Source organism: Peromyscus californicus, unplaced genomic scaffold (assembly GCF_007827085.1).
Source record: "Peromyscus californicus insignis strain IS unplaced genomic scaffold, ASM782708v3 Scaffold_4__1_contigs__length_199733344, whole genome shotgun sequence".
NCBI lineage: Eukaryota > Metazoa > Chordata > Mammalia > Rodentia > Cricetidae > Peromyscus > Peromyscus californicus.
Genome location: NW_026294562.1, coordinates 89,030,290 through 89,055,926, shown reverse-complemented (window position 1 = coordinate 89,055,926; position 25,637 = coordinate 89,030,290). Strand labels below are relative to the sequence as shown.

At 37.1% G+C, this 25,637-nt stretch overlaps 2 protein-coding genes across 3 annotated transcripts in view; one reads left to right on the top strand and one right to left on the bottom strand.

Annotated features, from left to right (window-relative positions):
* Positions 1-12,038, top strand: part of Pde3b (phosphodiesterase 3B) — a 141,631-nt gene extending 129,593 nt beyond the window's left edge. For both annotated transcript variants that reach the window (XM_052714500.1, XM_052714501.1), the window contains exons 13-16: positions 3,290-3,493; positions 5,337-5,498; positions 7,902-8,175; positions 9,313-12,038. In XM_052714500.1, the coding sequence (XP_052570460.1) occupies positions 3,290-3,493; positions 5,337-5,498; positions 7,902-8,175; positions 9,313-9,527 (855 nt within the window). In that variant the 3' untranslated portion in view covers positions 9,528-12,038. The remainder of the gene's footprint in view (positions 1-3,289; positions 3,494-5,336; positions 5,499-7,901; positions 8,176-9,312) is intronic.
* Positions 12,039-12,247: 209 nt separating this feature from the next.
* The window catches only part of LOC128095500 (vitamin D 25-hydroxylase), a 28,364-nt gene continuing 14,974 nt past the window's right edge, over positions 12,248-25,637 (bottom strand). Inside the window, exon 5 of the mRNA XM_052714504.1 lies at positions 12,248-13,046. Within this exon, the coding sequence (XP_052570464.1) occupies positions 12,838-13,046 (209 nt within the window). The 3' untranslated portion in view covers positions 12,248-12,837. The remainder of the gene's footprint in view (positions 13,047-25,637) is intronic.

Sequence of the window (25,637 nt, the reverse complement as noted above, 5' to 3'; positions counted from 1 at the left end):
TAATATTTATATGGAAGGAATATAGCTGATAAAGTACAAATTCTGTTAGGATCACAGAACAGTTTAAATCAAGTAGTATGAGTTCCCACTGTGAATACTGTAACTGCAATAGCTTTAAACATGAGGACTTAGAACTAAACATATGGCTTTTAGAAGAATTTAATGTGATTTGAGGTGTTGGTTTGTGTAGGAGATTGCTGCAGTGTTGTATTATGTTTCTAGCCATATGCCTTACATAGGGACTTATTACTGTTTCTGACGAATTCCTGTCTCCACTTTATCATTCTGTTTTAACCTCAGTTCTTACCTTTTCAACATTTGTAGGCATTTTCTGTTCCTCTTTTTATCTGTCTTCTTTAAGCAAGCAGGCCAACAGTTTTAAATATAGGAGATAAATTCTTTTAATCTCAAGTTGAATGATTTAGGTATGTATGTGTGTGTTAGATACAGAGAGAGAGAGAGAGAGAGAGAGAGAGAGAGAGAGAGAGAGAGAGACAGAGAGACAGAGAGACAGAGAGAGAGAGAGACAGAGAGAGAGAGAGACAGAGAGAGAGAGGTTAGGAGGACCATATAATTTCTCTACTGACAATTAATACCTCATAATTTCTATAGTAAGCTTCTGATAACTTTAAATGTGATTATTGATATTTGTTCACTTTGTAAGTATTATTTGGGAGACATAGACATTTGCAGTACCATTGTACAAATTCAGAGGTCATTCTAACCTTCTTATAATGTTGGATTGACTTACACATTTGGTAAATTACAATCCTTTGGGGAAAGCACTTGGAGACTTATATTTGATTTCTGGTTGCCCACTTGTTCCCGAGGTGTGTGAATGTTAATGAAAGTTTATCTCTTGGGGCTGAGAGAGGACTCACCTCTTAAAAGGTCTGTGCTGAAAGCATGAGGAACTGTGTTAAGATCCCTAGAACTCTGTTAAAAAGCCAGGCATAGTGGCATGTTCTTGTAACCCCAGCTTTGGATGGGGAAGGTCAGTGGGTATCTCTGAAGCTTATTGGCTAGCTTGTCTACCCAAACAGTGAGCTACAGAAGATTCACAAAGGGACTGTCACAAAAATAAAGATAGTTATCAAGAAAGACATTCACCATCAACCTCTGGCTTCTACATGCATTTGCACACACATGTGCACCCATCTATATTAACAAGTTTGTATAACACACAAAGTTTTCCATTGGAACAAAAATTATGATATTAAGGGTTTAACAACATATAAAAAGTATGTTTTTATAAAAAATTGTTACTCTGATAAAATGTCTAAAGCAGACATCATGTAAAAAGGAATGGTGTATTTTGGATCATCATTTCAGAAGTTTCAGTTTACAAGGTCAGCAGGTCACATTGCTTTTGGCCTGTGTGGATGTAACTCATGGTGAGGCGTCTGTAGTGAAGCAAAACTCTTGTGTCAGGGCAGTCAGCATGTGAAAAAGATAGGAAGAGACTGGAATCCAACAGTCCTTTCCAAGGGCATGCCCAGTGACCTAAGTCTTGCAGAAGACTCAACTCTTAAAATATCAGAGGAAGCTGCCTGGAGAGAATGAGTCACGAGTGTGGGTATCAGTCCTCAGACTAAATAATTCTCAATATAGAAGTGTGGTAGGTGGCACTCAGCTAGGGAACAGAACCCCATTCACATTCCCAGAATTTCTTCTCATTTAGAGACTCAGCTCCTTACAGCACAGTTCATTCTCATATCCACAGGTGACTTGGTCTTTCCTCAACCTGTTCTTAGTTTTCCCATGAATTTGAAGTTTCTAGTATGGAGATCATATATGGACTCTGCTACTGATTCTGATTTTTGCTCCCATTTTATTTCTCTTTAAGTAATTTCCAAGGACAGTTTGTGCAGTAAAGGAACTGGAAACTTACTCTTATTTTACTGCCCTGGCTCTGAGAGATTTTAAAGCCAGCTAGCTAGCTTCAAAAAATACTCATTGAAGAGTGTGTTAAAAACATTACTCGCTGTGTGTGTGTGTGTGTGTGTGTGTGTGTGTGTGTGTGTGTGTGCGCGCGCGCGCGCGCGCGCGCATGTGAGGGTTAGAGGACCAGTTTCAGGGGGTTTCACCTTATGTGGGTTCCAGGGATTGAACTAGGTCATGAGGCTTGTGTAGTGAACACTTGTACCTGCTAAGCCATCTTACTGGCCCATGAACAATGTGTTTTAATGACCTGGGAGTTTCATTACTTCTTTCTGATATGATGGAGCTGTTTTGATAGCTTATTGGTCTTCATTAAATTAAACATGAATTTTTCAACACTGTTAAATATAAATTGTCCCTTTGTGAAGTTTTTGAAGTGAAGTCTTGTTAGGGGGATTTATGATGCTTAATTCTCTGAAGATTGATGGGAGGCTTTTTTATGTGGGTCATAACTGCTTAAATCATTCCGTTGTGTAACATGATCACATGATGGAATGCAGGTGTGCTTACATGTAGACACTAATTTTCAGATAACAGATATAGGAATTAAGCTCACATATGTCTCACCTGATACTGCTTCCTCTGTTTATCTGTCTTCCTTTCCTGTTAGGCAGTAAGGACCAGAAAAACTTGAACAGAGTTTTGTTTCTGCTTCTTAATCCCTGGCCTTTAATATAACTTGACATGTTTTTTTTTTTTTTTAAATAATTACTGCTTCTTTGGCAATTTTGAAAATGTTTTAGTTTTTAGAGATGGTAGAAGCTTTAGAAATTCTGTATTCTGCTGGTTCTGAATACCCCTCAGGGTTTTCTCCTGGTATGAGGGTAGAGAAAAGCGAGCTCATACTGTTGAAACCAGGATATTTATGATTTTACCTAGTTTATGCTTATCTTTCACTACTCAGGCACGTCAGGAAGGGAATATAGACTACGTGCTCAGACACAGGGGTCTCTGGCTTACCCTGGACATCACTTCTTCCTCTTTAGTTAACTGTTGGCTGCAGAACAGAGCTGTATCCTAACCCTGTTCTGTATCCCAATGGATTTATTATCAGAAGCTTTACAAATTGAACGTTTACTTCAAATCACTCTTCCATCATTTGGGAGGCAACATGGTATTGCAGAGTATCTGAGGACAACTCTTATATTGTAGATGTGCACATCAGAAGGAAAGGTGTCCTTAGCCTCTTTGCACTTTTGTAAACCATTACAGCCTTTCATCACAGATAGGAAAATCCTGGAACATGCCTCATTTGTGGTAGGTGCACATGATTCTGACCTGTTCTGACATTGACTTATTAAAGCTCCTGATGTAAGATGTGTGTCTCATTTTTCTTTATTCTTTTTAGGCAGTTTTATACAATGACAGATCTGTTCTAGAAAATCATCATGCTGCATCAGCTTGGAATCTGTATCTTTCTCGCCCAGAATACAACTTCCTGCTTAACCTTGATCATGTGGAATTCAAGCGCTTTCGATTTTTAGTCATAGAAGCAATCCTTGCCACAGATCTCAAAAAACATTTTGATTTCCTAGCTGAATTCAATGCCAAGGTTTGTTGTGTAAAGTAGTGTCTGATTTTGAAAGGGAAATTGTTAGTGTTATAAATGAAAGATGAGTTTTGATGTTAAGTTGTAATTACATTACATATGAAATAAGAGTAAATAACTCATTAAATAATATTATCATACTATTTTTTTTATTTATTTTGATTTTTTGAGACTGGGTTTCTCTGTGTAGCCTTGGCTATCCTAGAACTCTCTCTGTAGACCAGGCTGGCCTTGAACTCACTGAGACCTGTCGGCCCCTGCCTCCTGAGTGCTGGGATTAAAGGTGTGTGCCACCACCACCCAGCTATCACGACATTTATTTATTTATTTATTTATTTATTTATTTATTTATTTATTTATTCATTCATTCATTCATTCATTTATTTATTTATTATGTATACAGTGTTCTGCTTGCATGTGTCCTTGCAGGCCAGAAGAGGGCACCAGATCTCATTATAGGTGGTTGTGAGCCACCATGTGGGTGCTGGGAATTGAACTCAGGACCTCTGGAAGAGCAGTCAGTGTTCTTAACAGTTGAGCCATGTCTCCAGCCCTATCACACTATTTTAAATAAACATTTTTATTATTATGGAAATATGTCTTAAAATACTGCTACTTGCTATGCTTTCTTTTGACAAATAGATGAATTTTATTGTGGCTTTATTTTAAATATTAACAAACCAATTAATTATATCCAAAGTTTTTATAACAAACTTTGAGTTACTCAGTGCCAAGTGAGACATTTCGTGAAATTAAACTTGTGTTGCTAAGAAGTATTAGTAATTTTCTACTGCTGACCTGGCAGAAGAGCAATGTCTCTTCTCTTCTGTTTGACAATGGTTTGTTTCCTTATCCCACAGCTGCCGTGTGTGTGTGTGTGTGTGTGTGTGTGTGTGTGTGTGTGTGTGTGTGTGTGTGTGTATAGTCACTGTGGTGTGGATTGGGGAAAAGCAGCTCACAGCCCCTCCCTTCAGAGAATTCATAGTCACTGTGGCATCTAGAATCACTAAACTGCTCTGACAACAGTGATAATGACAGTGAGTGCCAGGGAGTAAAAAAAAGTTGAGAACCATTGTTTTACTTTCTTAAAAGAATTAGGCCCTGCCTCTTTATTGTTAGCTAGCAGGAAGCTGCTAATTCCTCAGTTTTTATTCCCAAGAGGAAATAAAAAGCATACTAAATTTGCCTATCTAATAATGATCATTGCACTTAAATAATGCTAATTAATATTTACTTAGCCTTTATTATCAACCAGGCACTGTGTTTATTCATCCTTATGGCAGTGTTTGACAAGATTACCATCTCTTCTTTATAGAGGAAGAAATGGATTTGAATAGGTTAAATGCTGAATTAATATCCTTGTGAGTTAAGATTTAGACCATAGAGTTGCGTTTCTAAGACTCATGTCTTTGAACTGTATCTGCCTGTTACAGCTAAAACTGATTTTTTCTTAGCTCTTTTAAGTGGCCTTTAAAATAGAAATAGTTACAATTCTTATGATTTACAGATTCACATGTACATATATTTAATACACATTATATATACATGTATACACATACATACATATGCATTGTTATTCTCTGTGATAATTAATAATGAAACTGAAGCTTTTTTTTTTTTTAATAAAAAGCTATGCTTCCTTTGAAACAAAATCTTATTACTACTTCAGTGGGACATTTTACCACATAGGTCCACGTTACAGTGTATTCTGATTTTAGGGAAGCACTTACTGAAATTTCTCCCTGTCCTTTACACAGAAAACAATTTTAAGGTAATTGTTATTAACAAACGTTGGAAACTCCTTGTGACTCAGAACCTAAAATACAATTCTGTTTGTCCAAAATAGGCCAACGATGTAAATAGTAATGGTATAGAATGGACCAGTGAAAATGACCGTCTCTTAGTCTGCCAGGTGTGCATCAAACTAGCTGATATAAATGGACCAGCAAAAGCTCGGGATCTACATTTGAGATGGACAGAAGGCATTGTGAATGAGTTTTATGAGCAGGTAAGATGAAACATGAGATTGGCGAGATTTTGAAGAGCTGCCATATGAAGAAAGCACTTTTGGGGGCTTCAATTGCTACAGGAAGTATAAGAGTTGCCCTGAAAGGGGTTAAACATTGCATGTACCCTGGCTCTTAGTGGTTTTTCAAGCCTACCTTTGCTGCTAATATTTTTTTTTAATTTTATGTGTATGGATATTTTTATTAATTATTTGTAAATTACATAAAATATACAATGATCTTGATTACACTCACTCCCCATTCTTCCCAAGTCCACCTTTCCATTGTGCCCCCCCAAACAATACAAACAAAAAGCCCCATCCAGTCCAATTTGTGTTGCCCATATACTCATTGGAGCATGGTCAAACTCCCATTGGCCAGCAAATTGATGACTGCACCATATGTGTGCCTGGTTCCTGTAGAGGTCAGAAGAGGACTTCAGAGTCACTGGAACTGAAGTTACAAGATGGTTGTTAGCTCCCATGTGGATGTTGAGACTTGAACTCAGGTCCTCTGAGAGAAAAGTCAGTGCTTTCAACAACTGAGCTATCTCTCTAACCATTACTGCTAGCATTTAAAGTAGCAAACAAAAATATATAGCTTATTACCAAGTTGATTGTACTCTTGACTAAAGGTTTCCAAGGTCACTTTGAAACTGAGAATTTATAACTTAAAACAATTGATTTCCAAATGAAGTAGTTTTTCCCCCTCAACATAATATTTTTATTAATTATTTGGGAATTTCATACAATGCATCCTGATCACACTCACTCCCCATTCCTCCCAAGTCCACTCTCCCACCTTGTGCCCTCCCAAAACAAACAAAAAGCCCCACCAAGTCCAATTGTGTTGCCCATATACTCATTGGAGCATGGTCAAACTCCCAGTGTCCAGCAAATTGATGACTGCACTTCGTAACTGAGAATGAAAAGAATGAAGGCTTCTGTGACAACACCCCTCCCTACCCCCTACGCCCCCCCCCTCAAAAAAATGAAGCAGTCCAGACAGGGAGCTATTGAAGAGAGTCCTTAAAAACTATGATAAAGATGGTGAAGTGTACCGTAGCTCTTCACAGTTGATGACTTCTAGTGGGGGTTGAGGAAGGACCAAATGAAGTAGTTTTTAAGTGATTTTTATGGTCTTCTCAAAACATATTTAATCATCTAAGACATTTTCAAGTCTGTTATAGAAAGACTTTCTTTGTATTGGAAATATCTATGGTACAAAAGACCTGACAGAAAATAAATTAAAGGATAGAAGTGAGTTTAGAGTAGATACTGAGTGGTTTTCAAAGACTTGAATTATAAACATGCTATTTTTTTCATATCTTTTAAAATCTTGGCTTTAAAAGATTCTTACCCATTTGCAGAATCTGTCATTTTGGGGGGTGAGGGCGTTCCCCATAATGTAGAAGAAAGATGATTTCCCTACAAGCTTCAAATGTCATTATCTTGAAAATATCAATACCACCCACCTATACTATATTCTTTTGGAGTCCTTGGCCTAATAACCATGAATACTCAAGATGTTTACAAAGTTAGATCTCCTGTGTATAAGAAAGTAGGAGTAATGAAGTTGAGTCTGTCTGATCATGCACACTTACCCTATGTTGTATTGTAAAAGGTACAATGTCTTTTACCCACCCTTGGAAGTTATAAAATACCATACTATGTAACCTGTTATTGAGAATGGGAATAGAAGCATGAAAGTTACATTATAATCTTAAACTAAGTAAATATAGTCATTTATTACTCCAAATCAAATAATTTAGCTTTAATATATTAATTATAAACCATTAATGTTGATATTACAGAATGTTGCAGGTTGATAGTCAAATTATTAGTATTTATTTTAAAAAATATATATATACTTATATATATATATACTTATATATATATATATATATATTCCCTGTTAACTGAATATCAGCTGTACTAGTTGATATAAACAGAATCTGAGAATACAGTTTTGTTTAAAATTTTTCAAATGGAGAAAAGACAGAGTAACTTCTTTTCCTCTGCTAGTAGTTGATGCAGTCTCTGGAACACCAGGTGAACATGTACTCATCAAGCCACACTCCATCCTAACAGTAATTACAGTCATCAGTGTATTGTGTAAAGATTATTTTTATGTAGACTGTGTATTTTTAAAACCTGAAGATTCTGGGTGTAGTGGTGCACACCTTTAATCCCAGCACTCAGGAGGCAAAGGCAGATAGATCCCTGTGAGTTCAAGGCCAACCTTGTCTACAAAGTGAGTTCCTGGACAGACAGAGCTATGTAGAGAGACACTTTCTAAAAACACCAAAAAGAAAGAAGAGAAAAAAACCCAAGATAATTTTAATGGTAAACCTTTATGGTTGGATTTTTGGTGGTTAAATGTATTTTTCTTTTTGAAATGCTCAGGGAGATGAAGAAGCAACCCTTGGTCTACCTATTAGTCCCTTCATGGATCGTTCTTCTCCTCAACTAGCAAAACTCCAAGAATCTTTTATCACCCACATTGTGGGCCCTCTGTGCAATTCCTATGATGCTGCTGGCTTGCTGCCTGGTCAGTGGATACAAGCAGAAGAGGATGATGATACAGAAAGTGGTGGTGATGATGATGATGATGATGATGATGATGATGGTGAAGAATTAGATTCAGATGATGAAGAAACAGAAGACAGTTTAAATCCGAGTAAGAATAGAAGGAAACTATGTTTTATTTAATGCTATTAGCTACAAATGTTCCTTAATTTGGATTTAGACTTTTGCATCTTACAGATATGTTAACTCCTGTCTAAGTGTTCAGATTCAATAGTCAGGTTTTGGATAAGTGCTGTGTGCTGGTACTATGCTACTTCTATGGTATAACAGGGACTCTTAATTAATGAAAACAGCATTTCTCATGATGCTTACCTCCAGAAAATGCTCATCTAAACATTTCTGAAGTGAGTCCTAGCAGTTAGACTCCTCATCTCACCCTCTTCAAACATCAGAACAGCTGGGGAGCACAGCTTCAATGAATCAAAACAGTAGGGAGAAAAAAAGAACAGAGCCCCTGGCTCTGAGAGAACCAAGGTTTTGATAGTAAGAATGAGTTATATAGCAACATATTTTTCTGAATAAGAAGATAAGTGGAAAATAAAAAAAATCTGTCTTTGAAACTGTTAATGAAATGTCACTTCCTGTTTATTTTAAAGTAAGATTTCAATTACACCTAGCTAGACACTTTTTTTCCCCTAAGTATACTAAGAATCAGAACTGTAACACAGTGTGAGTTCCGTTGTTATTTAGTGGAGGTACTTCTCTGTAGATGCTGTTCAGCCATTGCTTGTCAGCAGGCTCCACTTGTATAAGTACCTTCTACCCTCTTCAATCACAAATGCCTTGTGTTTAGGGCTAGCATAGCAGAGAATAATTTTATGCCAACTTGGGGTTGGCTGACTGGCTTTTCAAAATAAATAATATTCACCAGAGTACTGGTAATTACATTTAATTTACTACATTAAAACATTAAAGCTTGAATTTAACTTTGGATTGTTAGAATTTTTATCTTAGATTTTAGCACTATCCTCCCCTTCAACCCAGTATTCTCTGTACCTCATCCCTGTTTTGTTTCCTTCCAGAACAATCCCTATCACTCATAGCTTTGTTTATCTATATTGTTTGGTTGGGATGTGATTGTATAGTGTGGATATTTTTTTCTTACTGTTCACAGTTTTACCGTTAGAGTTACGTAACTACTTAGGCTAGAGTGGGCACTGAGGCATTTATTGAATGAGTAATTGAATCGTATTTTCTTTGATATACATGTTTGTTTTAAATTTCACAGAACCCCAAAGAAGGAAAGGCAGGCGGCGGATATTTTGTCAACTAATGCACCACCTTACTGAAAACCACAAGATATGGAAGGAAATCATAGAAGAAGAAGAAAAATGTAAAGCTGAGGGGAACAAATTACAGGTGGAGAATAACTCCTTACCTCAAGCGGATGAGATTCAGGTTATTGAAGAAGCAGATGAAGAGGAAGAGCAAATGTTTGAATAGAAGAAAACTCATGCTGAAGAAGCCTGGGGTTCTGTGTCCAGGGTCAGCAGTCATTATCTAATGCTCACTTTGCTGATTCTTAACTGACCATTCCCATGTGGACAGGCCTTAATACTGTGAGAGAATCCTTGCTACCCTGGCAGTTCTCACTCCTAAGCACTTTGATCACAAACTAGAGAATGAATCTTAGAGTTGGCTGTAGTTGATCCATGTTGCAAAGCCCTTCCTCAAAGCCTTCACTGGTGTGTAAATACTTTGTCATAATGCTGCTTTGCTGGGTAGTGAGCTCTTTATTTTTCATGGCGAGGGAGGGCTGAAGCTAAAAATTCAAGAGACTTCAGCTTTTGAAGTGGCCATAATGCTTTTATGAAAACAGGATTCATCTTGTATTTTCAAAATATATCTTTTAGGTCTTTGGGGAAGAGTGGGAAAACAAACCTCTGCCTAATCCAAAAAAGAATTCATTGTGGCCTTTCTGAGTGATTTCTGCTCATGGCAGTACACTGTTCAATATGGTTCTCCCAGCTTCATCCATGAAGGACCGAGGACCTTTGTTATACTTAACAAAATCCAGATGCATCAATTTCTGATGCTTTTTATTGTTGTGTATAATCTACTTGTGTGTTTTATTTCTGCCTAAAGTATTCAGGTTTGCTGTGGACATCAAAAGTCTGAATTCTAGTCATACTGATTTTGTTCCATGGTTGAATTTTAAAGGTGTTTAACAATGAAGGAATTTTATTCTGTAGTCAAAACTATTCTTATTTTTATTTTTGCTCAGGATAAGTAATTTTAAATATTTAGTTATTATAAACATGACATAGATTTGCTAGAAAAAAAACCATTGTTCTAATGTTGATTTTACCTTTTATAAAATGAGCACCATTTTAATTAAAGCCAAGAAAAAGGAGATAGCTGTCTTTGGTCTTAGTGCAAAATCACGTGAAACCAATCCCATCAAAGATACTGCCTAAATAATTGGTTATCTAAGCCGGGCAGTGGTGGCGCTTGCCTTTAATCCCAGCACTTGGGAGGCAGAGGCAGGCGGATCTCTGTGTGCTCCTCGACTACAGAGTGAGTTCCAGGAAAGGCGCAAAGCTACATAGAGAAACCCTGTCTTGGGGAGGGGGGTTGGTTATCTTTAGATATGTGTCTTAGTTGTCTTGTAGTCTTTTGTCTGGTTATAGTAAAACTGACTTTTTTTTTTTTAATTTCTTTCTGCTCCAAGGATACATGACAGAGATGACTCATCACTATGTAATAATACTAGAGCCCCACAGAAAGACTAAATTCTTAGGTAAAGTACATGATGGGGAGTACATACTTAATTTTTACATAAAGCTCTATAAATAGTTCAATAAATAATTCCATACAAATGCATATAAATAAATGCCTTACTAAGAAAACAGACCACATTTATAATGTTTACATAACCTCATTAGAGTCTGGCTTGTGTGCCCTCATTGTGAAAAATTATTGAAGTTATAGAAAGCAACCAAATTATACCAAGATGGTAAATTGATTTCTCATTATCCTTGAAGACTGTACAATATTTTAGAGCCATTCAACTTTATGCACAGTTAACTGTCCATTTCCATAGTAGTTCCTATAGAGTGTGATGCTTGAGTTTTTTACCTACCTAAGATAGTTGGGTTGTTCACAAGGCCGCAGTTAAAGTTCTATTGAAGTACTGGAGTTTTTGATCCTGCAAGTATCATTTAATGAATCACTACACTTTATTTATTAAACATGTTGAGTGCTGAGTTCCTTCTTGTCACTTTTGCTGCCACAACCACATCATTTGTAAACTGGTCCCACTATATATTACTAAGTAATAAAACTAACTGATAATATATTGAATTTGCATTTATATACATCTTGTGTGTATTTCTCTAAAATGTGTTTTCCATCCTATGTAAATGTATTTATCCTGTTGATTCCTTTCCTACAGACAACAGTATACGTGTATGTATAAATTTGTATGTATACAGGCATGTGTTATGAGAAACAAATCTCTAAATTATTATGTTCCTTAAATTTTGTATTGGAGTAATTTAGTTTTAAATTACTGTCTTGAAAGAAGCACATTTTTCTTCTACTAAAAATGTTACTAGAAACTCATTTGAAAATAATTCTTAAATTATTTAACCTTTGCTTAGTAAACATAAATGAAAACATCCCAAAGAAATCAAAATTATTGAAATTATCCATGGCAAAATTTTAAATGATTGAAAGTCATTAATGTGAGAATATATTAAAAATAGACATGCCACTGTTAGATGGAGTCCTACTTGAGGAATTGTCATAAGCCTGGTAAGTCTTTCTGTGGGGGTGTGTTGAGGATTGAACCCCGGCCACTAGCCTGCTATGTGAGCACTCTACTATTACACAATACCTCCAGCTCATAGTTCTTATTTTGCTTGCTATAGGATCAGATTAATTTTTATTAGGATTTTATCACAAATCTGCTATTGTAACTCATTGGTATTATAAATATATAACTGAAATATCTGTGTGCTTTCTGACATAATTTTTTCTCTATAGAAATCCATTTTTTTGTGGTTGTTATTTAATTGAAAGCTGTTTCCAGCTACTCTTACCTACATTCCTCTTGCTGTTGGCCGTGTCTACTTATTTTTACAGGAGTCTGCATTACTTAACTAAGCAAAAATTCTCTCTCTTTATTATAACTCATAGAAACAAACTACAAAAGATATGAGTCGAGCTAACTGGTTCCTTTATTATAGTTGCTGGGCCACTATCAACAGTTCAGAAGGGTTTGTGGGTTATAGTGACAGGGAGTGTAGGGATGGAGAGCTGCTCAGTGGAAGGGGATGTTTTACACTAGGCACAGAAGAATTCAGTTAGTTTTTATATGATTGGAGTGAGAGAGAAACAACACAAATAGAGGCCAGAACAGGAGAAATCATCTCCACTTTGGGCAAGCCAAGAGTTGTAGGCTGACTGGAGCAGAGTATTAAAAAAAAAAAAAAAAAAAAAAAAAGCCGGGCGGTGGTGGCGCACGCCTTTAATCCCAGCACTCGGGAGGCAGAGCCAGGCGGATCTCTGTGAGTTCGAGGCCAGCCTGGTCTCCAAAGCAAGTTCCAGGAAAGGCGCAAAGCTACACAGAGAAACCCTGTCTCGAAAAACCAAAAAAAAAAAAAAAAAAAAAAAAAGACTGGTTAATGAAGTCTCTTCTAATTCATGGCATGACATTTAAATTCTACTCTTAAGGAAATAGGAACCAAAGGGTTTTGATCTGAATGAAATAATTTCTTATATGGGACCATCAACACACTAATTTAAATTGTCAAAAAGTTGAGGGTGGCCTTTGTTTGGTTTGAGCTTCTACCTTTGGTCCCAACAGACTAGACAAAGCCAAAATGGAGTTACTCTTGCTAAATGCCATATAATCAGACTGAAGCTTCAAGAGAATAGAGTCCCACATTCTGTGTTGCTGAAACACAGATTTCAGTCTGAGTAAATTGAGCACAATAGGGAAGTCTCCTGTGTTTTCACCTAGAACAAAACAAAGAAAAAAACTGTGTTAACCAAATAATGCTTTTTCAATTGTTCTCTTTCCTTATTCCCACATTACAAAAACCCATTGTTCTGCCACAGTCTGGTATGAGAGCACTTTGTATATTTTGTAGACTCAAGGGTGCCTTGATTTATATTTGGCAGATAAAAACCTATGAGAGCTATAATTGAACTTGTTATATGTTCTTTTTTCTTTTGAAAGTTCTAATTTTTGCTTTTAACAGTGGAAGAACAAGATTTAGAGACAGAGATCTTGTGGCTTTTGCTAGGATGGGTTGTAGGGTAAAAGGGAAATGAATGGTCTTGAGATTAGGACACAGAATCAATTTCTCTGGTGATTAATTGGGTTTGGTAGCAAAGAGGGTGATAGATTTCTGATTTGGAAACTCAATGTCTGAGACCAAAAGAATACATGGGAGGAGTAGATTTTTGGATGCAATTAAGGGCAAATAGATGAATCCAGATTGAAACTAAGGTAGATAAATTCTGGTATGGTTCAATATAGTTGAGTTCAGAAGAGAGATAAGGGCTAATTTCTGGATTTACTTGATAATGAAAATCATATGGTGGAGTCAGAATATAAGAAGAGTAATGAGGCTGGGTCAGGACTGAAACAACTAGATGGAGGAGACTTCTAAGAGAAAGTAGAAAGAGAAGGAAGTGCACAATTAGAAGTCCAACAAAGTGGATCTTTCAAGAGGGAAACCTAAGAGCTGGTGACATGGCTCATCAGGTAAGGATACTTGCCACCAAACCTGAGGAACAGAGCCTGATCACCAGAACACACATGATGAAAAAGAAAACTTGAGGCCAGCCTGGGCTACAGTGTAGACCATGTCTCAAATAGTTATTTTAAAGCATGATCAGGAATGTATGTTACATGCTGCCTGAAGATGAAATCATAATAGTATGAAAACACTTTGATTTTAACAAGAATGGTATCACCTATGTTGTTTGTAAAAGGAGTTCAGTTGCTATGATGGAGTATATGCCAGAATACCACAAATTAAAACATGTTGGAAACTCAACAAGATGACACTATGAGAAGATTAAATATTGTGCCTTCCCATCACAGAGCTGCTCTAGGAGAAATGTTATTCTGAGTTTTACATATTTTACTAGGTTGTACTGAAGTAGTGCTTGTCCATCTTTGAAAATATTCTCTCCTGCAGTTCTTTGGTCTTTGTGGCAGAATAGCAAGAAAATAGCCCAGAACAGCCATCAGTAAGCTGAGAAGTACCCTCCTCCACAAAGTATCTCCACTCAAGTAAAGCCAGATTCTTGAATTGGCTGCAGAAAAGAATTTCAGAATGAGTCAGTATGGGGCATATTGGTGTTTATTAAAGAGAGATTTTATAAATAGATTTAAGCATTGGGGTTAGTTGAAAGAAAAGCACCCAACTCAGGGAAAGGCTAAGACAGCCAAGTGTGAGTGGGCTTCTCAAGGAAGAATTATGCTTGAGTGTCTTAGGAGAAGCCATATATATTATGGTTGCTTTCATGTTATGTCTCAAAGTGTTGTTAAGAAACTTTCTCCTTCCCTGATTTTTTTTTTTAAATTTTACAAGTGGGATTTTAGGGTGGCACTGGAGGTGCTTTGAGTGGAGTTACCACCTGATAAGAAAAACCAAGGATTGTAAGGATTACACAGTGTAAGTCATCTGTGGGGCATACATGAGCTACAAAGATGATGCCAAGAGGAAGTTAGCCCAAGTTGTTTATGCTAAGATTAGATACAAAAATCAGGAGATGATGTCAGTGCATAAACAGCTTATAAACAAAGAAATGAGTATAGGGTGACCTTTAAAATGATTGATTGGTTCCTTCCACCCCCTCCTAGGGTTCTGAGGTTTTCTGCTATAAAAGAGGCTTACTGCCTAATAATAAAGGAGTTCTTGCTTGATTTGACTCCCCACTGTGTCTGATTGTCTCTGAGTAAGAGGAAGGCTGGGAAAGGCAAGCAGCGCACTTACCTTTCCTCAGTTCCAGGCCACCTCTTTAGAGGTAACCTAAGTTTTTGGTGGGGCAAGACCCCACATCCATGTCCTTTACTGTAAATGGGATTTCTTGTGAGATCCCCAAAAAAGTAGTTTTATAACTGGGAAATGGAAAAGGTCTTATACACTTATACCTTTAGAATGGTTCATTGTTATTTAAACATTATTATGGCGCCCACACATGGAGCAAGAGCTTCCCTTAAAACCTGAGAACGCCTTAAAAAAGGATTCTAAAACAGAGCTAAAAATATCTTCCTAGTTGTGTCTCTCAGGCAAGCCGTGAGCAACAGTATGGCAGGTTTGCAGTGGCATGTGTGCTTGAGTGCAGCGTGGCAGGATTTCTGCCACAGTACACAGTAGTGTCTCCAAGCCGCACAGTGCACTGCATCATAACAGTTTTAGCTTTTGCTAGTACAAAAAAAAAAAAGGTTTCTGGGCTACACGCTGCTAGATGGAAGCATAGACCCACTGCTTTCAAGAGTCGGTGGTGAGCATGGTTCCCAAAGCTGACAGTAAATTTAATTCTGCCATGTGGGAAAGCTAAGGTGGGCAGAGCCAGCAGCCAAAGCTACTATTTCAGTCCTAGTAATGCTGCAGTTTAAAGCAATAGATTCACAGTAAGACAGATTCAGATAGAATAAGACTTTAAATGGCTTACAATGTGTGTAAAAATGTACGTAGGCTTGGAAGAGAGAAGAAAATAAATGTAGACAGTTATATAAAGAAATAGTTTTAAAAAATAAAGTCTTTAAAGATACAGTAAAGGTAACGGCCAGGCGGTGGTGGTGCACGCCTTAAATCCCAGCACTCGGGAGGCAGAGGCAGGCAGACCTTTGTGAGTTCAAGGCCAGCCTGGGCTACAGAGCAAGATCCAGGAAAGGCACAAAGCTACACAGAGAAACCCTGTCTTGAAAAAAAAAAAGGTAATATAAAAAACAAGCCATGTAAAGATGGATATCACACAGAGTCTGGATTGTGCTGTCTTTGGGAATTTTAAATGCAGAAAGACATTTGATTGTAAAAGCTGTTGAGTTAAGCCTGTGTACGTATGTATGTATGTGTGTATATATATATATACACACACACACATTTTTTTTTAAAGGTATCTGGACTTCAAAGTTTATGTTTAAGGATATGATACTTTGGAAAAGAGGTTCTGTTTTTGTTTCCACAGAAGATGAGAACCTGTGGATTGCTTCCAGGCTAATATGGTTTGATCAAGGAAGACCCCCTGAGAGGCCCAGATGATCCAACATGCCACAAACAGCTTCAAGGCAACTGACTCAGAGAATACAGCGTCACAGACTACTCCAGTCAGGACTTGACCATAATTTTTAATTTTCTCAGGATCCCCATTAGATTGCCAGCACCCTCATCCAGCAGGAAGTAGTATGAGAAGCTATGCCCAAATTCCCAAAACATTGCTTATGTTTATTTTTATTTAAAACAGGTTGATTATAAATATAATCTCTTTCTAAAGAAGAAAAGGGGATAGTATAGATATGATAGGATGAAATAGTAGATTAAAGAACCTACTTTTAAAGAGCAACAAATTGTTTAAAAATGTTTTACATTGCTATGGATTTTGGTTTACTGATACAAATTTAGAGTTGATTTTATCATACTATGTATATTTCTACTCTTGTTTAAGATATGTTTATGTAACTCATTTAAATTATACTGGATAATTAAGAAATACAGATTAATAATGTCTTCTATGATAGTCAAACTTATAGTCATGTTAAGTTTTCTAGGTATACATAGATATAATTCAGTTAGTTAGGTAATCTTCAAACACTTCAAAGACCTACAGAATATGGCATTTAAAATGTTTTAAAAACTTAGACTTTATGGACAATGAGACATGTCTATTCCTGGCAGCACTGATTTACTTCAAAGAGAAAGATGGGCATCAAAGACACTCCATATGGAATTAATCTTCTTGGCAAAAATAGCCATTTGGGCGAGAAACTGTTCTTGCCTGAACTGCTTGACAAAATGTTGTATTGACTGGACATTCAGGACCATTGGAAGGTGACCACTGAACTTTGCATTGCAAAATGGTCCTTCAGGTTCCTGCTTCACAGAGGAAACTGCCAGATATTATACAGAACACAGAAAAAAATGACTGAGAGACTCTAGGACTATGGGCTGAAAATGGATGCCCCAATATTGCAGAAGAACTTTAGGTGACTGTCCAGGCAGCCAGCTGTCTTTGTCATTCTAGATTTTTGGAAGTTGCTTATAATGCACTTCCTGTTTACTTAGGTAGTAGTATATCCTTCTGAGGTCTTTGATGTAGTTGAAGACTAGATAGTTATGATAAAAGAGATAAATTAGATATGAAATTTAGACTCACAAATATAGGATAAATAAAATATTTTCTTTAATTTTACAAAATACAAATAGACTAGATATTGTAACTGTAATTCTTGCTTGGTATATGTAATTTTACTAGGTTAAAGTTAAAGCCTTCCTTTTGTTTAGAAAAGGGTAAGTGATAGGGGAATGTCTTTTTGTATGCTGTGAAAATATGTTGCTCTGATTGGTTGATAAATAAAGCTGTTTGGCCAATGGTGAGGCAGAATAGGGTTAGGCAGGACATTCTAACTAGAGAAGAGGAAGGAGAAAGGTAGAACAGAGGAGACGCCAGCCTGTCATCCAGGGAGCAGCATGTAATGGCACGCAGGTAAAGCCACAGAAAATGTGACATATAGATTAACAGAAATGGGCTGAGTTTAAGTGCAAGAGTTAGTCAGCAGTAAGCTTGAGCTAATGGCCAAGCAGTTTTAATTAATATAAGCCTCTGTGTGTTTACTTGGGTCTGAGCGGCTGCAGACCAGACCGGGCAGAACACAGGAAAACTTAAGCTACAAGGGTCTGAAGAAGAGATGGCTTGGCAGTTAAGAGCTTGTACTGCTCTTGGAGAGGACCTGAGTTCAGTTCCCAATGCTGACACTGAGCAACTCAAACTACCTGTAACTCCAGCTCCAGGATTTCTAGTACCCTCTTCTGGCCTCCTGGGCACATGAACACACTCTTACACAGACACATAATTTAAAAATCTTTAACCCTAATTGGTTTATAGAAAAGTGTCTCTATGTTGGCCATTTTTGCAGTGAACATTAATCATGCTAGAATTCTGGACTCTTTCCTGACAATAGGCTTCAACCAGACTCGGTGAGGAGCTCTTTCTTCCCATGTCCACATGAATGTCCCTTTCTTTCCTGTCTCAAAACCATTCACTTACTTTGTGTTCGGACTGACTTGATACTGCTCCTAGTGCCAACATTTCTAGCCATAGTTCTCACTGAAAGTGTGTTAGTCTTTTTTTTTGACGCATTTATTGACTGCTACAATTAAATACAATTTAATCCTAATTAACTCACAGTTAGTGAAGGACTCTGACTTAGCTAATAGATTTACTTTGTGTTTCAGCTTAATTTTCTTTGTATGTAGAAATTCTGGTATGATTGTTGCTCACGTCAGTGATGTGATCTGGTGATCACTAACACACTCTTACATTGTTAGCAGAGGTATATAATTCCATTACCCCAGTAAACACAATCCTTTATCACCTTATTTGGTTAATAAAATAATCCACACACAAGTGTGCCTTAGAAGCATGTCTTTCAGGGTTTGTGATTTTGTTTGACTTGTTGTGTGTATTGGTAATACAAATTTAAATTTGAAAGTAAAATTAAATGCTATTTGTAAATAGGCATAGCACGAGATATGCTGCCAAGTTATAACTGTCATTGTAACTTGTGGGGTGCTCAGTGACAGTGGAGGAGCACACCACATATGATTTATTTCACAATTATACATTTAAAACACAAAAAGAAGCCGGGCGGTGGTGGCGCACGCCTTTAATCCCAGCACTCGGGAGGCAGAGCCAGGCGGATCTCTGTGAGTTCGAGGCCAGCCTGGGCTACCAAGTGAGTTCCAGGAAAGGCGCAAAGCTACACAGAGAAACCCTGTCTCGAAAAACCAAAAAAAAAAAAAAACAAAAAAACAAAAAAAAAACAAAAACAAAAAGAAACTATAAAAAATATGAAAAATGTTTGTGTTTCAATATGAAGTTTTGGACACAAAAGTAATAAAATTCTCATGTATCACAAAATATTAATCTTACTCCTTACCCATTAAAAAGTGTAAGAACCATTTTTAGCTTATGATCCATGTGAAATAGATGGCAGGCCAGATTTGGAATAATTTTCTGACACTTGATCTAATTCTTAAATGGAAAATATTTATTAGTTTTATTTCTCTCTTCCTAGCATTATTTCCTGCCTGTCTTAAAGTGGTAGTTTCTTTATAGGTTATTTTATTTATTACTTTAACTATATTTTTTATTTTCTCCTTTTAAGAATTGGGATGCTTTATTTGCAACATTTCATTTTTTATTGAAATAGGTACTTATTCTTTTCCCCAGAATATTGCCTTAAATATATTCTCTGAATTCTCATATGGAGTTTAAATTTTTTAAACATCCCACAATTTCATTTTTCCCCTTTTTACCAACATTTATTTTACAACAAAATTCAAGATATAGGACAAATTTTGTTTTCTTATTTTGTTATAAAAACCCATATTTACTCATATAATCCCTCGACACTCTCTTCAACTAGACTCCCAGAGCTCGGCCTAGTACTTGGCTGTGGCTCTCTGCTTCTGCTTCCATCAGGTACTGGATGTAGGCTCTATGATGGCAATTAGGGTAGTCATCAATCTGATTGCTGGGAAAGGCCAGTTCAGGCACCCTCTCCACTATTGCTTGAACAAGAAAGCATCAAGATCATGATGGGAAAACCCACAGAGACAGCTGACTTGAGTTTGTGGGATCTCATGGACTCTGGACTGACAGCTAGAGAGCAGGCATGGGACCAACCTAGGCCCTCTGCATCTGGGTGACAGTTGTGTAGATTGGTCTTTTGTGGGATCCCTAGCAGTGGGACCAGGACCTGTCCCTCATGCATGAGTTGGCTCTTTGGAACCTATTCACTATGGTGGGATGCCTTGTTCATCTTTGATGCAGTGAGGAGGAGCTTGGTCCTGCCTCAACTTGACATGCCATGCTTTGTGGATTACCAAGGGAGACCTCATCTCATCTGAATGGAGAGAGAGGAATGGATGAGGAGGTAGAAGGGAGGTGGGGGGAAGGAATGGGAGGCTAAGAAGGGGAGAAAACTGGTTGGTATGTAAAATAAAAATGAAAAAAAAGATCTTCACATTGTGTTATTTTCAGAGAATAGTATGCATATTATTTATGCTTTGGGAACTTAATGAGGTTTACTTTTGGTATACTATATGCTTAATTTTCAAGAACTTTACAAGGTACTTGTAAAAATTGTACAGAACTTGACAATACTCACTAGATCCACCGTGCTGCTGATGAAATATCGTTCTTCTGTATTCTGTGCATGCGCCCATTGGTATGTATGTGCTTGTGGGAGCGTATGGGTGAGTGTGGAAGGTAGACAGCAATCTTGGGTGTTGTTTATCAGATATTATCCACCTGCTTTTTTGAGACAGGGTCTCTCACTGAACTGGTACTTGACAAGTATGCTAGGCTAGCTGACCAGTGAGCCTCAGGGAACCATCTAAACTTTGCCTCCCTGGAGTTGGGATTAAAATTGCACATTACCACACTTGGCTTTATATGTGGTTCTGGGGAGCTTGAACTCAGGTCTTCATGCTTATACTGGGAACACTTTACCAATAGAGCCATCTCCCAGCCCTGTATCTCATTTTATTTTTTAAATGTCAATTGATTTGTCTTAGAGTGGGAGAAGTGAAGAATTACTGTTTTCTGAAAGGTGCTGTTTGGTACACCATTATAGCTTCCATATAGACAACATGTTTTAGGATTATATAAAATGCATGCCTTTATCTTGCTTATGCTTTCTGGCTTGAATTTTACTTTATTAAATTCATTACTCCAATTTCTTTTTTTATATGCACTTGTCATAGGCCTTTTGCCTATTGTTTAAAAGAAATTGCTCCTTTGTGATAAGATGTGTATAATCCAGGCTAGCCTCAAACTGTATCTGAGGCTGGCCTTGAACTCCAGATCTTCCCACTTCCTAAATCCTTGGATTACAGGTACACTACCCTGCCTAGCTCCATCCTTTTATTTTAACCTTTAACTTGTTTCAAGTATTTCCTCTATGCAATTATAGCATTGGTTTGCTTCACTGCCTAATCCTTATAACTTTTTAAAGGTACAATAAGACAATTTACATTTATTCAGATAACTCTATGTAAATACTTCATATTATTTGATCTTTTCTAAAAACATTATTGATGAATATTGATATTAGTCCACCAAACTTCTTTGGAAGTCTGGCAGAATTCTGTGCTAAAAGTATCTGGCCCTAGGCTTGCTTTATTTATTCATTCATTCATTCATTTATTTATTTATTTATTTATTTATTTATTTATTTATTTGGGATACTTTTAATGATTGCTTCTATTTCCTTTAGGGCTATAGGTCTATTTAAATTGTTTATCTGATCTTGATTTAACTTTGATAAGTGGTATCTATCAAGAAAATTCTTCATTTCTTTTAGATGTTCCAATTTTGTGGAGTATAGGTTTTTGAAGTATGACCTAATGATTCTTTGGATTTCCTTGGTGTCTGTTGCTATATCTCCCTTTTTGTTTCTGATTTTGTTAATTTGGATATTCCATCTCTGTCTCTTAGTTTAGATAAGGATTTGTCTATCTTGATGACCCTCTCAAAGAACCGACTCTGTTTCATTGATTCTTTGTATTGTTCTCTGTTTCTATTTTATTAATTTCAGTTCTCAATTTGATTATTTCCTGCTATCTATTCCTCTTGGGTGTGCTTGCTTCTTTTTGTCCTACTGCTTTCAAGTGTTCTATTAAGTTGCTAGTATGAGATATCTCTAATTTCTTTATGAAGGCACTTAGTGCTATGAACTTTCCTCTTACTACCACTTTCCTTATATCCCATAAGTTTGGGTACATTGTGCATTGAATTTCAATGAATTCTAGGAGGTCTCTAATTTCTTTCTTTATTCCTTGATCCAGTAGTTCAGTAGGGAGTTGTTCCATTTCCATGAGTTTGTAGGCTGTCTGTTGTTGTCGAAATCCAGCTTTAATCTGTGGTAGTCTGATAGGATATGGGGTTCTTCAATTTTCTTGTATCTGTTGAGACTTCCTTTCTGACTGAGTATATGGTCTATTTTGGAGAATATTTCAGGAGGTACTAAGAAGAAAGTACATTCTTTTGTGTTTGGGTGAAATGTTCTGTAGATATGTTAGGTCCGTTTTGTTCATAATGTCTGTTAGCTCCATTATTTCTGTTTGATTTTTGTCTGGATGACTTGTCCATTGATAAGAGTCGGATATTGAAGCCTCCCACTCTTAATGTGTGAGCTTCTATGTGTGATTTAAGCTGTAGTGGTGTTTCTTTTACAAATGTGAGTGCCCTTGTGTTTGGGGCAGAGATGTTAAATATTAAGATGTCATCCTGGTGGATTTTTCCTTTAATGAATAAATATCCTTCCCCATCTGTTTTGGTTAATTTTGTTTGGAAGTCTGTTTTGTTAGATATTAGGTTAGCTACACCAGCTTGCTTCTTGGGTCCATTTACTTGTCAAATCTTTTTTCCAACCCTTTACTCTGGGGTAATATATGTCTTTGATGTTGAGGTCTGTTTCTTGTTTGTAGCAGAAGGATGGATCTTGGTTTTTTTTTTGGCATCCACCCTGTTAGCCTGTGTCTTTTTATTGGTTAATTGAGTCCATTGATATTGAGAGATATTAATGACCAATAATTGTTAATTCCTGTTATTTTTTTGTTGTTAGTGGTGGTGGTAGTGTGTGTGTTTCCCTTCTTTTGGTTTTGATGGTGTGAGATTATTTCTTTTGTTTTCTCAGGTGTAGTTAACCTCCTTGGGTTGGAGTTTTTCTTCTAATATCTTTGTAGGGCTGGATTTGCGTATAGGTATTGTTTAAATTTGACTGTGTCATGGAATATCTTGTTTTCTCCAGCTATGATGATTGAAAGTTTTACTGGGTATAGTAGTATGGGCTGGCATCTGTATAATCTTAAAGTCTTTGTAACATCTGTCCAGGTCCTTCTGGCTTTTAGAGTCTCCATTGAGAAGTTAGTCTAATAGGTCTGCCTTTATATGTTACTTGACCCTTTTCCCTTGCTGCTTTTAATATTCTTTGTTCTGTATGTTTAGTGTTGTGATTATGTGGCAGCAGGGGGTGGGTGGATTCTCTTTTCTTGTCTAATCTATTTGGTGTTCTGTAAGTTTCTTATACCTTTATAGGCATGCCCTTTTTAAGGTTAGGAAGTTTTTCTTCAGTGATTTGGTTAAAAATGTTTTCTGAGTGTTTGAGCTGAGATTTTTCTTCTTCTATTCCCATTATTCTTAGGTTTGATCTTTACATAGTGTCCCAGATTTCCTGGATGTTTTGTGTTAGGAATTTTTTAGATTTAACATTTTCTTCAATCAATAAATCAATTTCTTCTATTATATCTTCTATGCCTGAGATTCTTTCTTACATCTCTTATATTCTGTTGATGATACTTGAGTTTGTAATTCCTGTTTGCTCACCTAGATTTTCCATCTCCAGGATCCCCTCAGTTTGTTTTCTTTATTGCTCCCTTTTCCATTTTCAGGTCTTGAGCAGTTTTATTCATTTCTTTTACCTGTTTGCTTTTTTCTTGGCTTTCTTTAAGGCATTTATTTCCTCTATGTTTATGTTTTTCTGGATTTCTTTAAGGGATTTATTCATTTCCTCTTTAAGAACTTCTAGCATCTTCATAAATTTGGTTTCAAGGTCGTTTTCTTGTGCTTCAGCTGTAGAAGGGTTACTTTAGTAGGATAGCTGGGCTCTGGTGGTGCCATATTGCCCTTGCTGTTGTGTTCTTATACTGGTTTTTAGGCATCTATCTGGGTTTGGGATGAATATTGGTCTAGGTGCCCATTTCTGAATTTGTCTTTGTTGGATGGGTGTTTTATTCTTTGTTTTATGTTTTATGTTTCCTCTTTAGTCTTCTGCTCCTTGTGGTCTATATTTCTAGTGGCCAGCTGTGACCTCTGGTCAAACAGGGAGTCTCCCTCAGAGAGGGGTGGGAGAGCTCTGTTTTTCTGACTGGCCTACACATGAGCAGTGGATATCCACCCGTGCAGGGGCAGGGGCATGGCAGTGGGTATGGACAGTGGTCAGGAAGGGGTGACAGCAGCTTGGGTCCTTGGGATCTGAACCAAGGGCATAGGAGGTTTTCAAGAGCAGGTGGGCCTCTTAGCTCTTCTGACTAGCATGGCCTGCACCTGAACAGCACTCCACTGTTAATTTTAAAGTACAGATGTTTCATGACTTAGAATTTTTTAATTTTGTGGAGTGATATAAATTAGTGTCTACCACACCTTAAATTTTGACTCCCCCATTCCACCCTCTGCCCAGACTAGAGTTCCATGGCATGATTCTTGTGATCCTGGGCAGCAGTAGGAAGCTGCAGGTCCTAGTCAATCATACAATTATCAGAATAAGCAACCGATACTCTGAAATGCATTTTTTTCTCCCCAAACTCTTAACGCTCAGTAGGTGAGGTGTATTTTTGCCTTTTAACTCACAATATTCTCAGACTACTTTGTACTGGGTTAATCTAGGCACAACCACAGGAGGCAACGTTACATCATTACTCATTGTTTTTGAAATTGTATTTTTTTTCCTGTAATGATATGAAGCACATGGTTATTCTGGTCCATTTGTCTCACTTTGTCTTGATTATATAGTTCAATTTATTAAACCTTCAATGCTAGTCCTTTTGCTACTTTTTCCCATGTATCATTTTTAGTGAAATGCACAGATCTCCAGGTTGAGTGGAATAAGATTTTAGTTTGTATATCAGATTAAATTAAATGGCACTCAGTCTAGGCCAGCAATACTATATACATATAGAAGCAGCACTATCTTCTAGGCATAGTACACAATCATTCAGAAATTTATTTCATCACTGGGAGCACATTTTGCAGATGGACAAAGGAAAAGAAAAATGAAGATATTAGGTTTGTTTGTTCATTTGTTTGCCTGAAGAATCTGCCAGCTTGTTTTTTTTTTCTTTCAAAAGTTGATGTTTAGTTAATTCTTGACTCCCCCCTCCCGTGTGCTGTGTGGTTATGTGCACATTAGAGTGGGTGTCTGCTGAGGCCAGAGGAATCAGAACTGGAGTTACAGGGGGTTGTGAGTTGCCATGTGGGTGCTAAGAACTGAACTTGCGTCCTCTGCAAGAGCAGCACGTGCTTTTAACCACCAAGCAATCGCTGTATTTCACAGCTTGGTTTCTTTTCACTTTTTCTGTCCTTGCCCAGCTTTCTTGTATGTGCTGTATTTTCTCCATGGCCATCCTATGAAGCATACACATGCTCTCAATTCCACCTTAGGCTGTCTATATATGATCTTATCCACAGTTTGTTCACTCACCTTCTGTCTTTTCAATGTCTTTACACTCATTTTGAAATTAGGATGATTTTAATGGCATGTAAGAAGAAATAACCATGCTCAGTTGCCATAAGTTGAATCAAAAG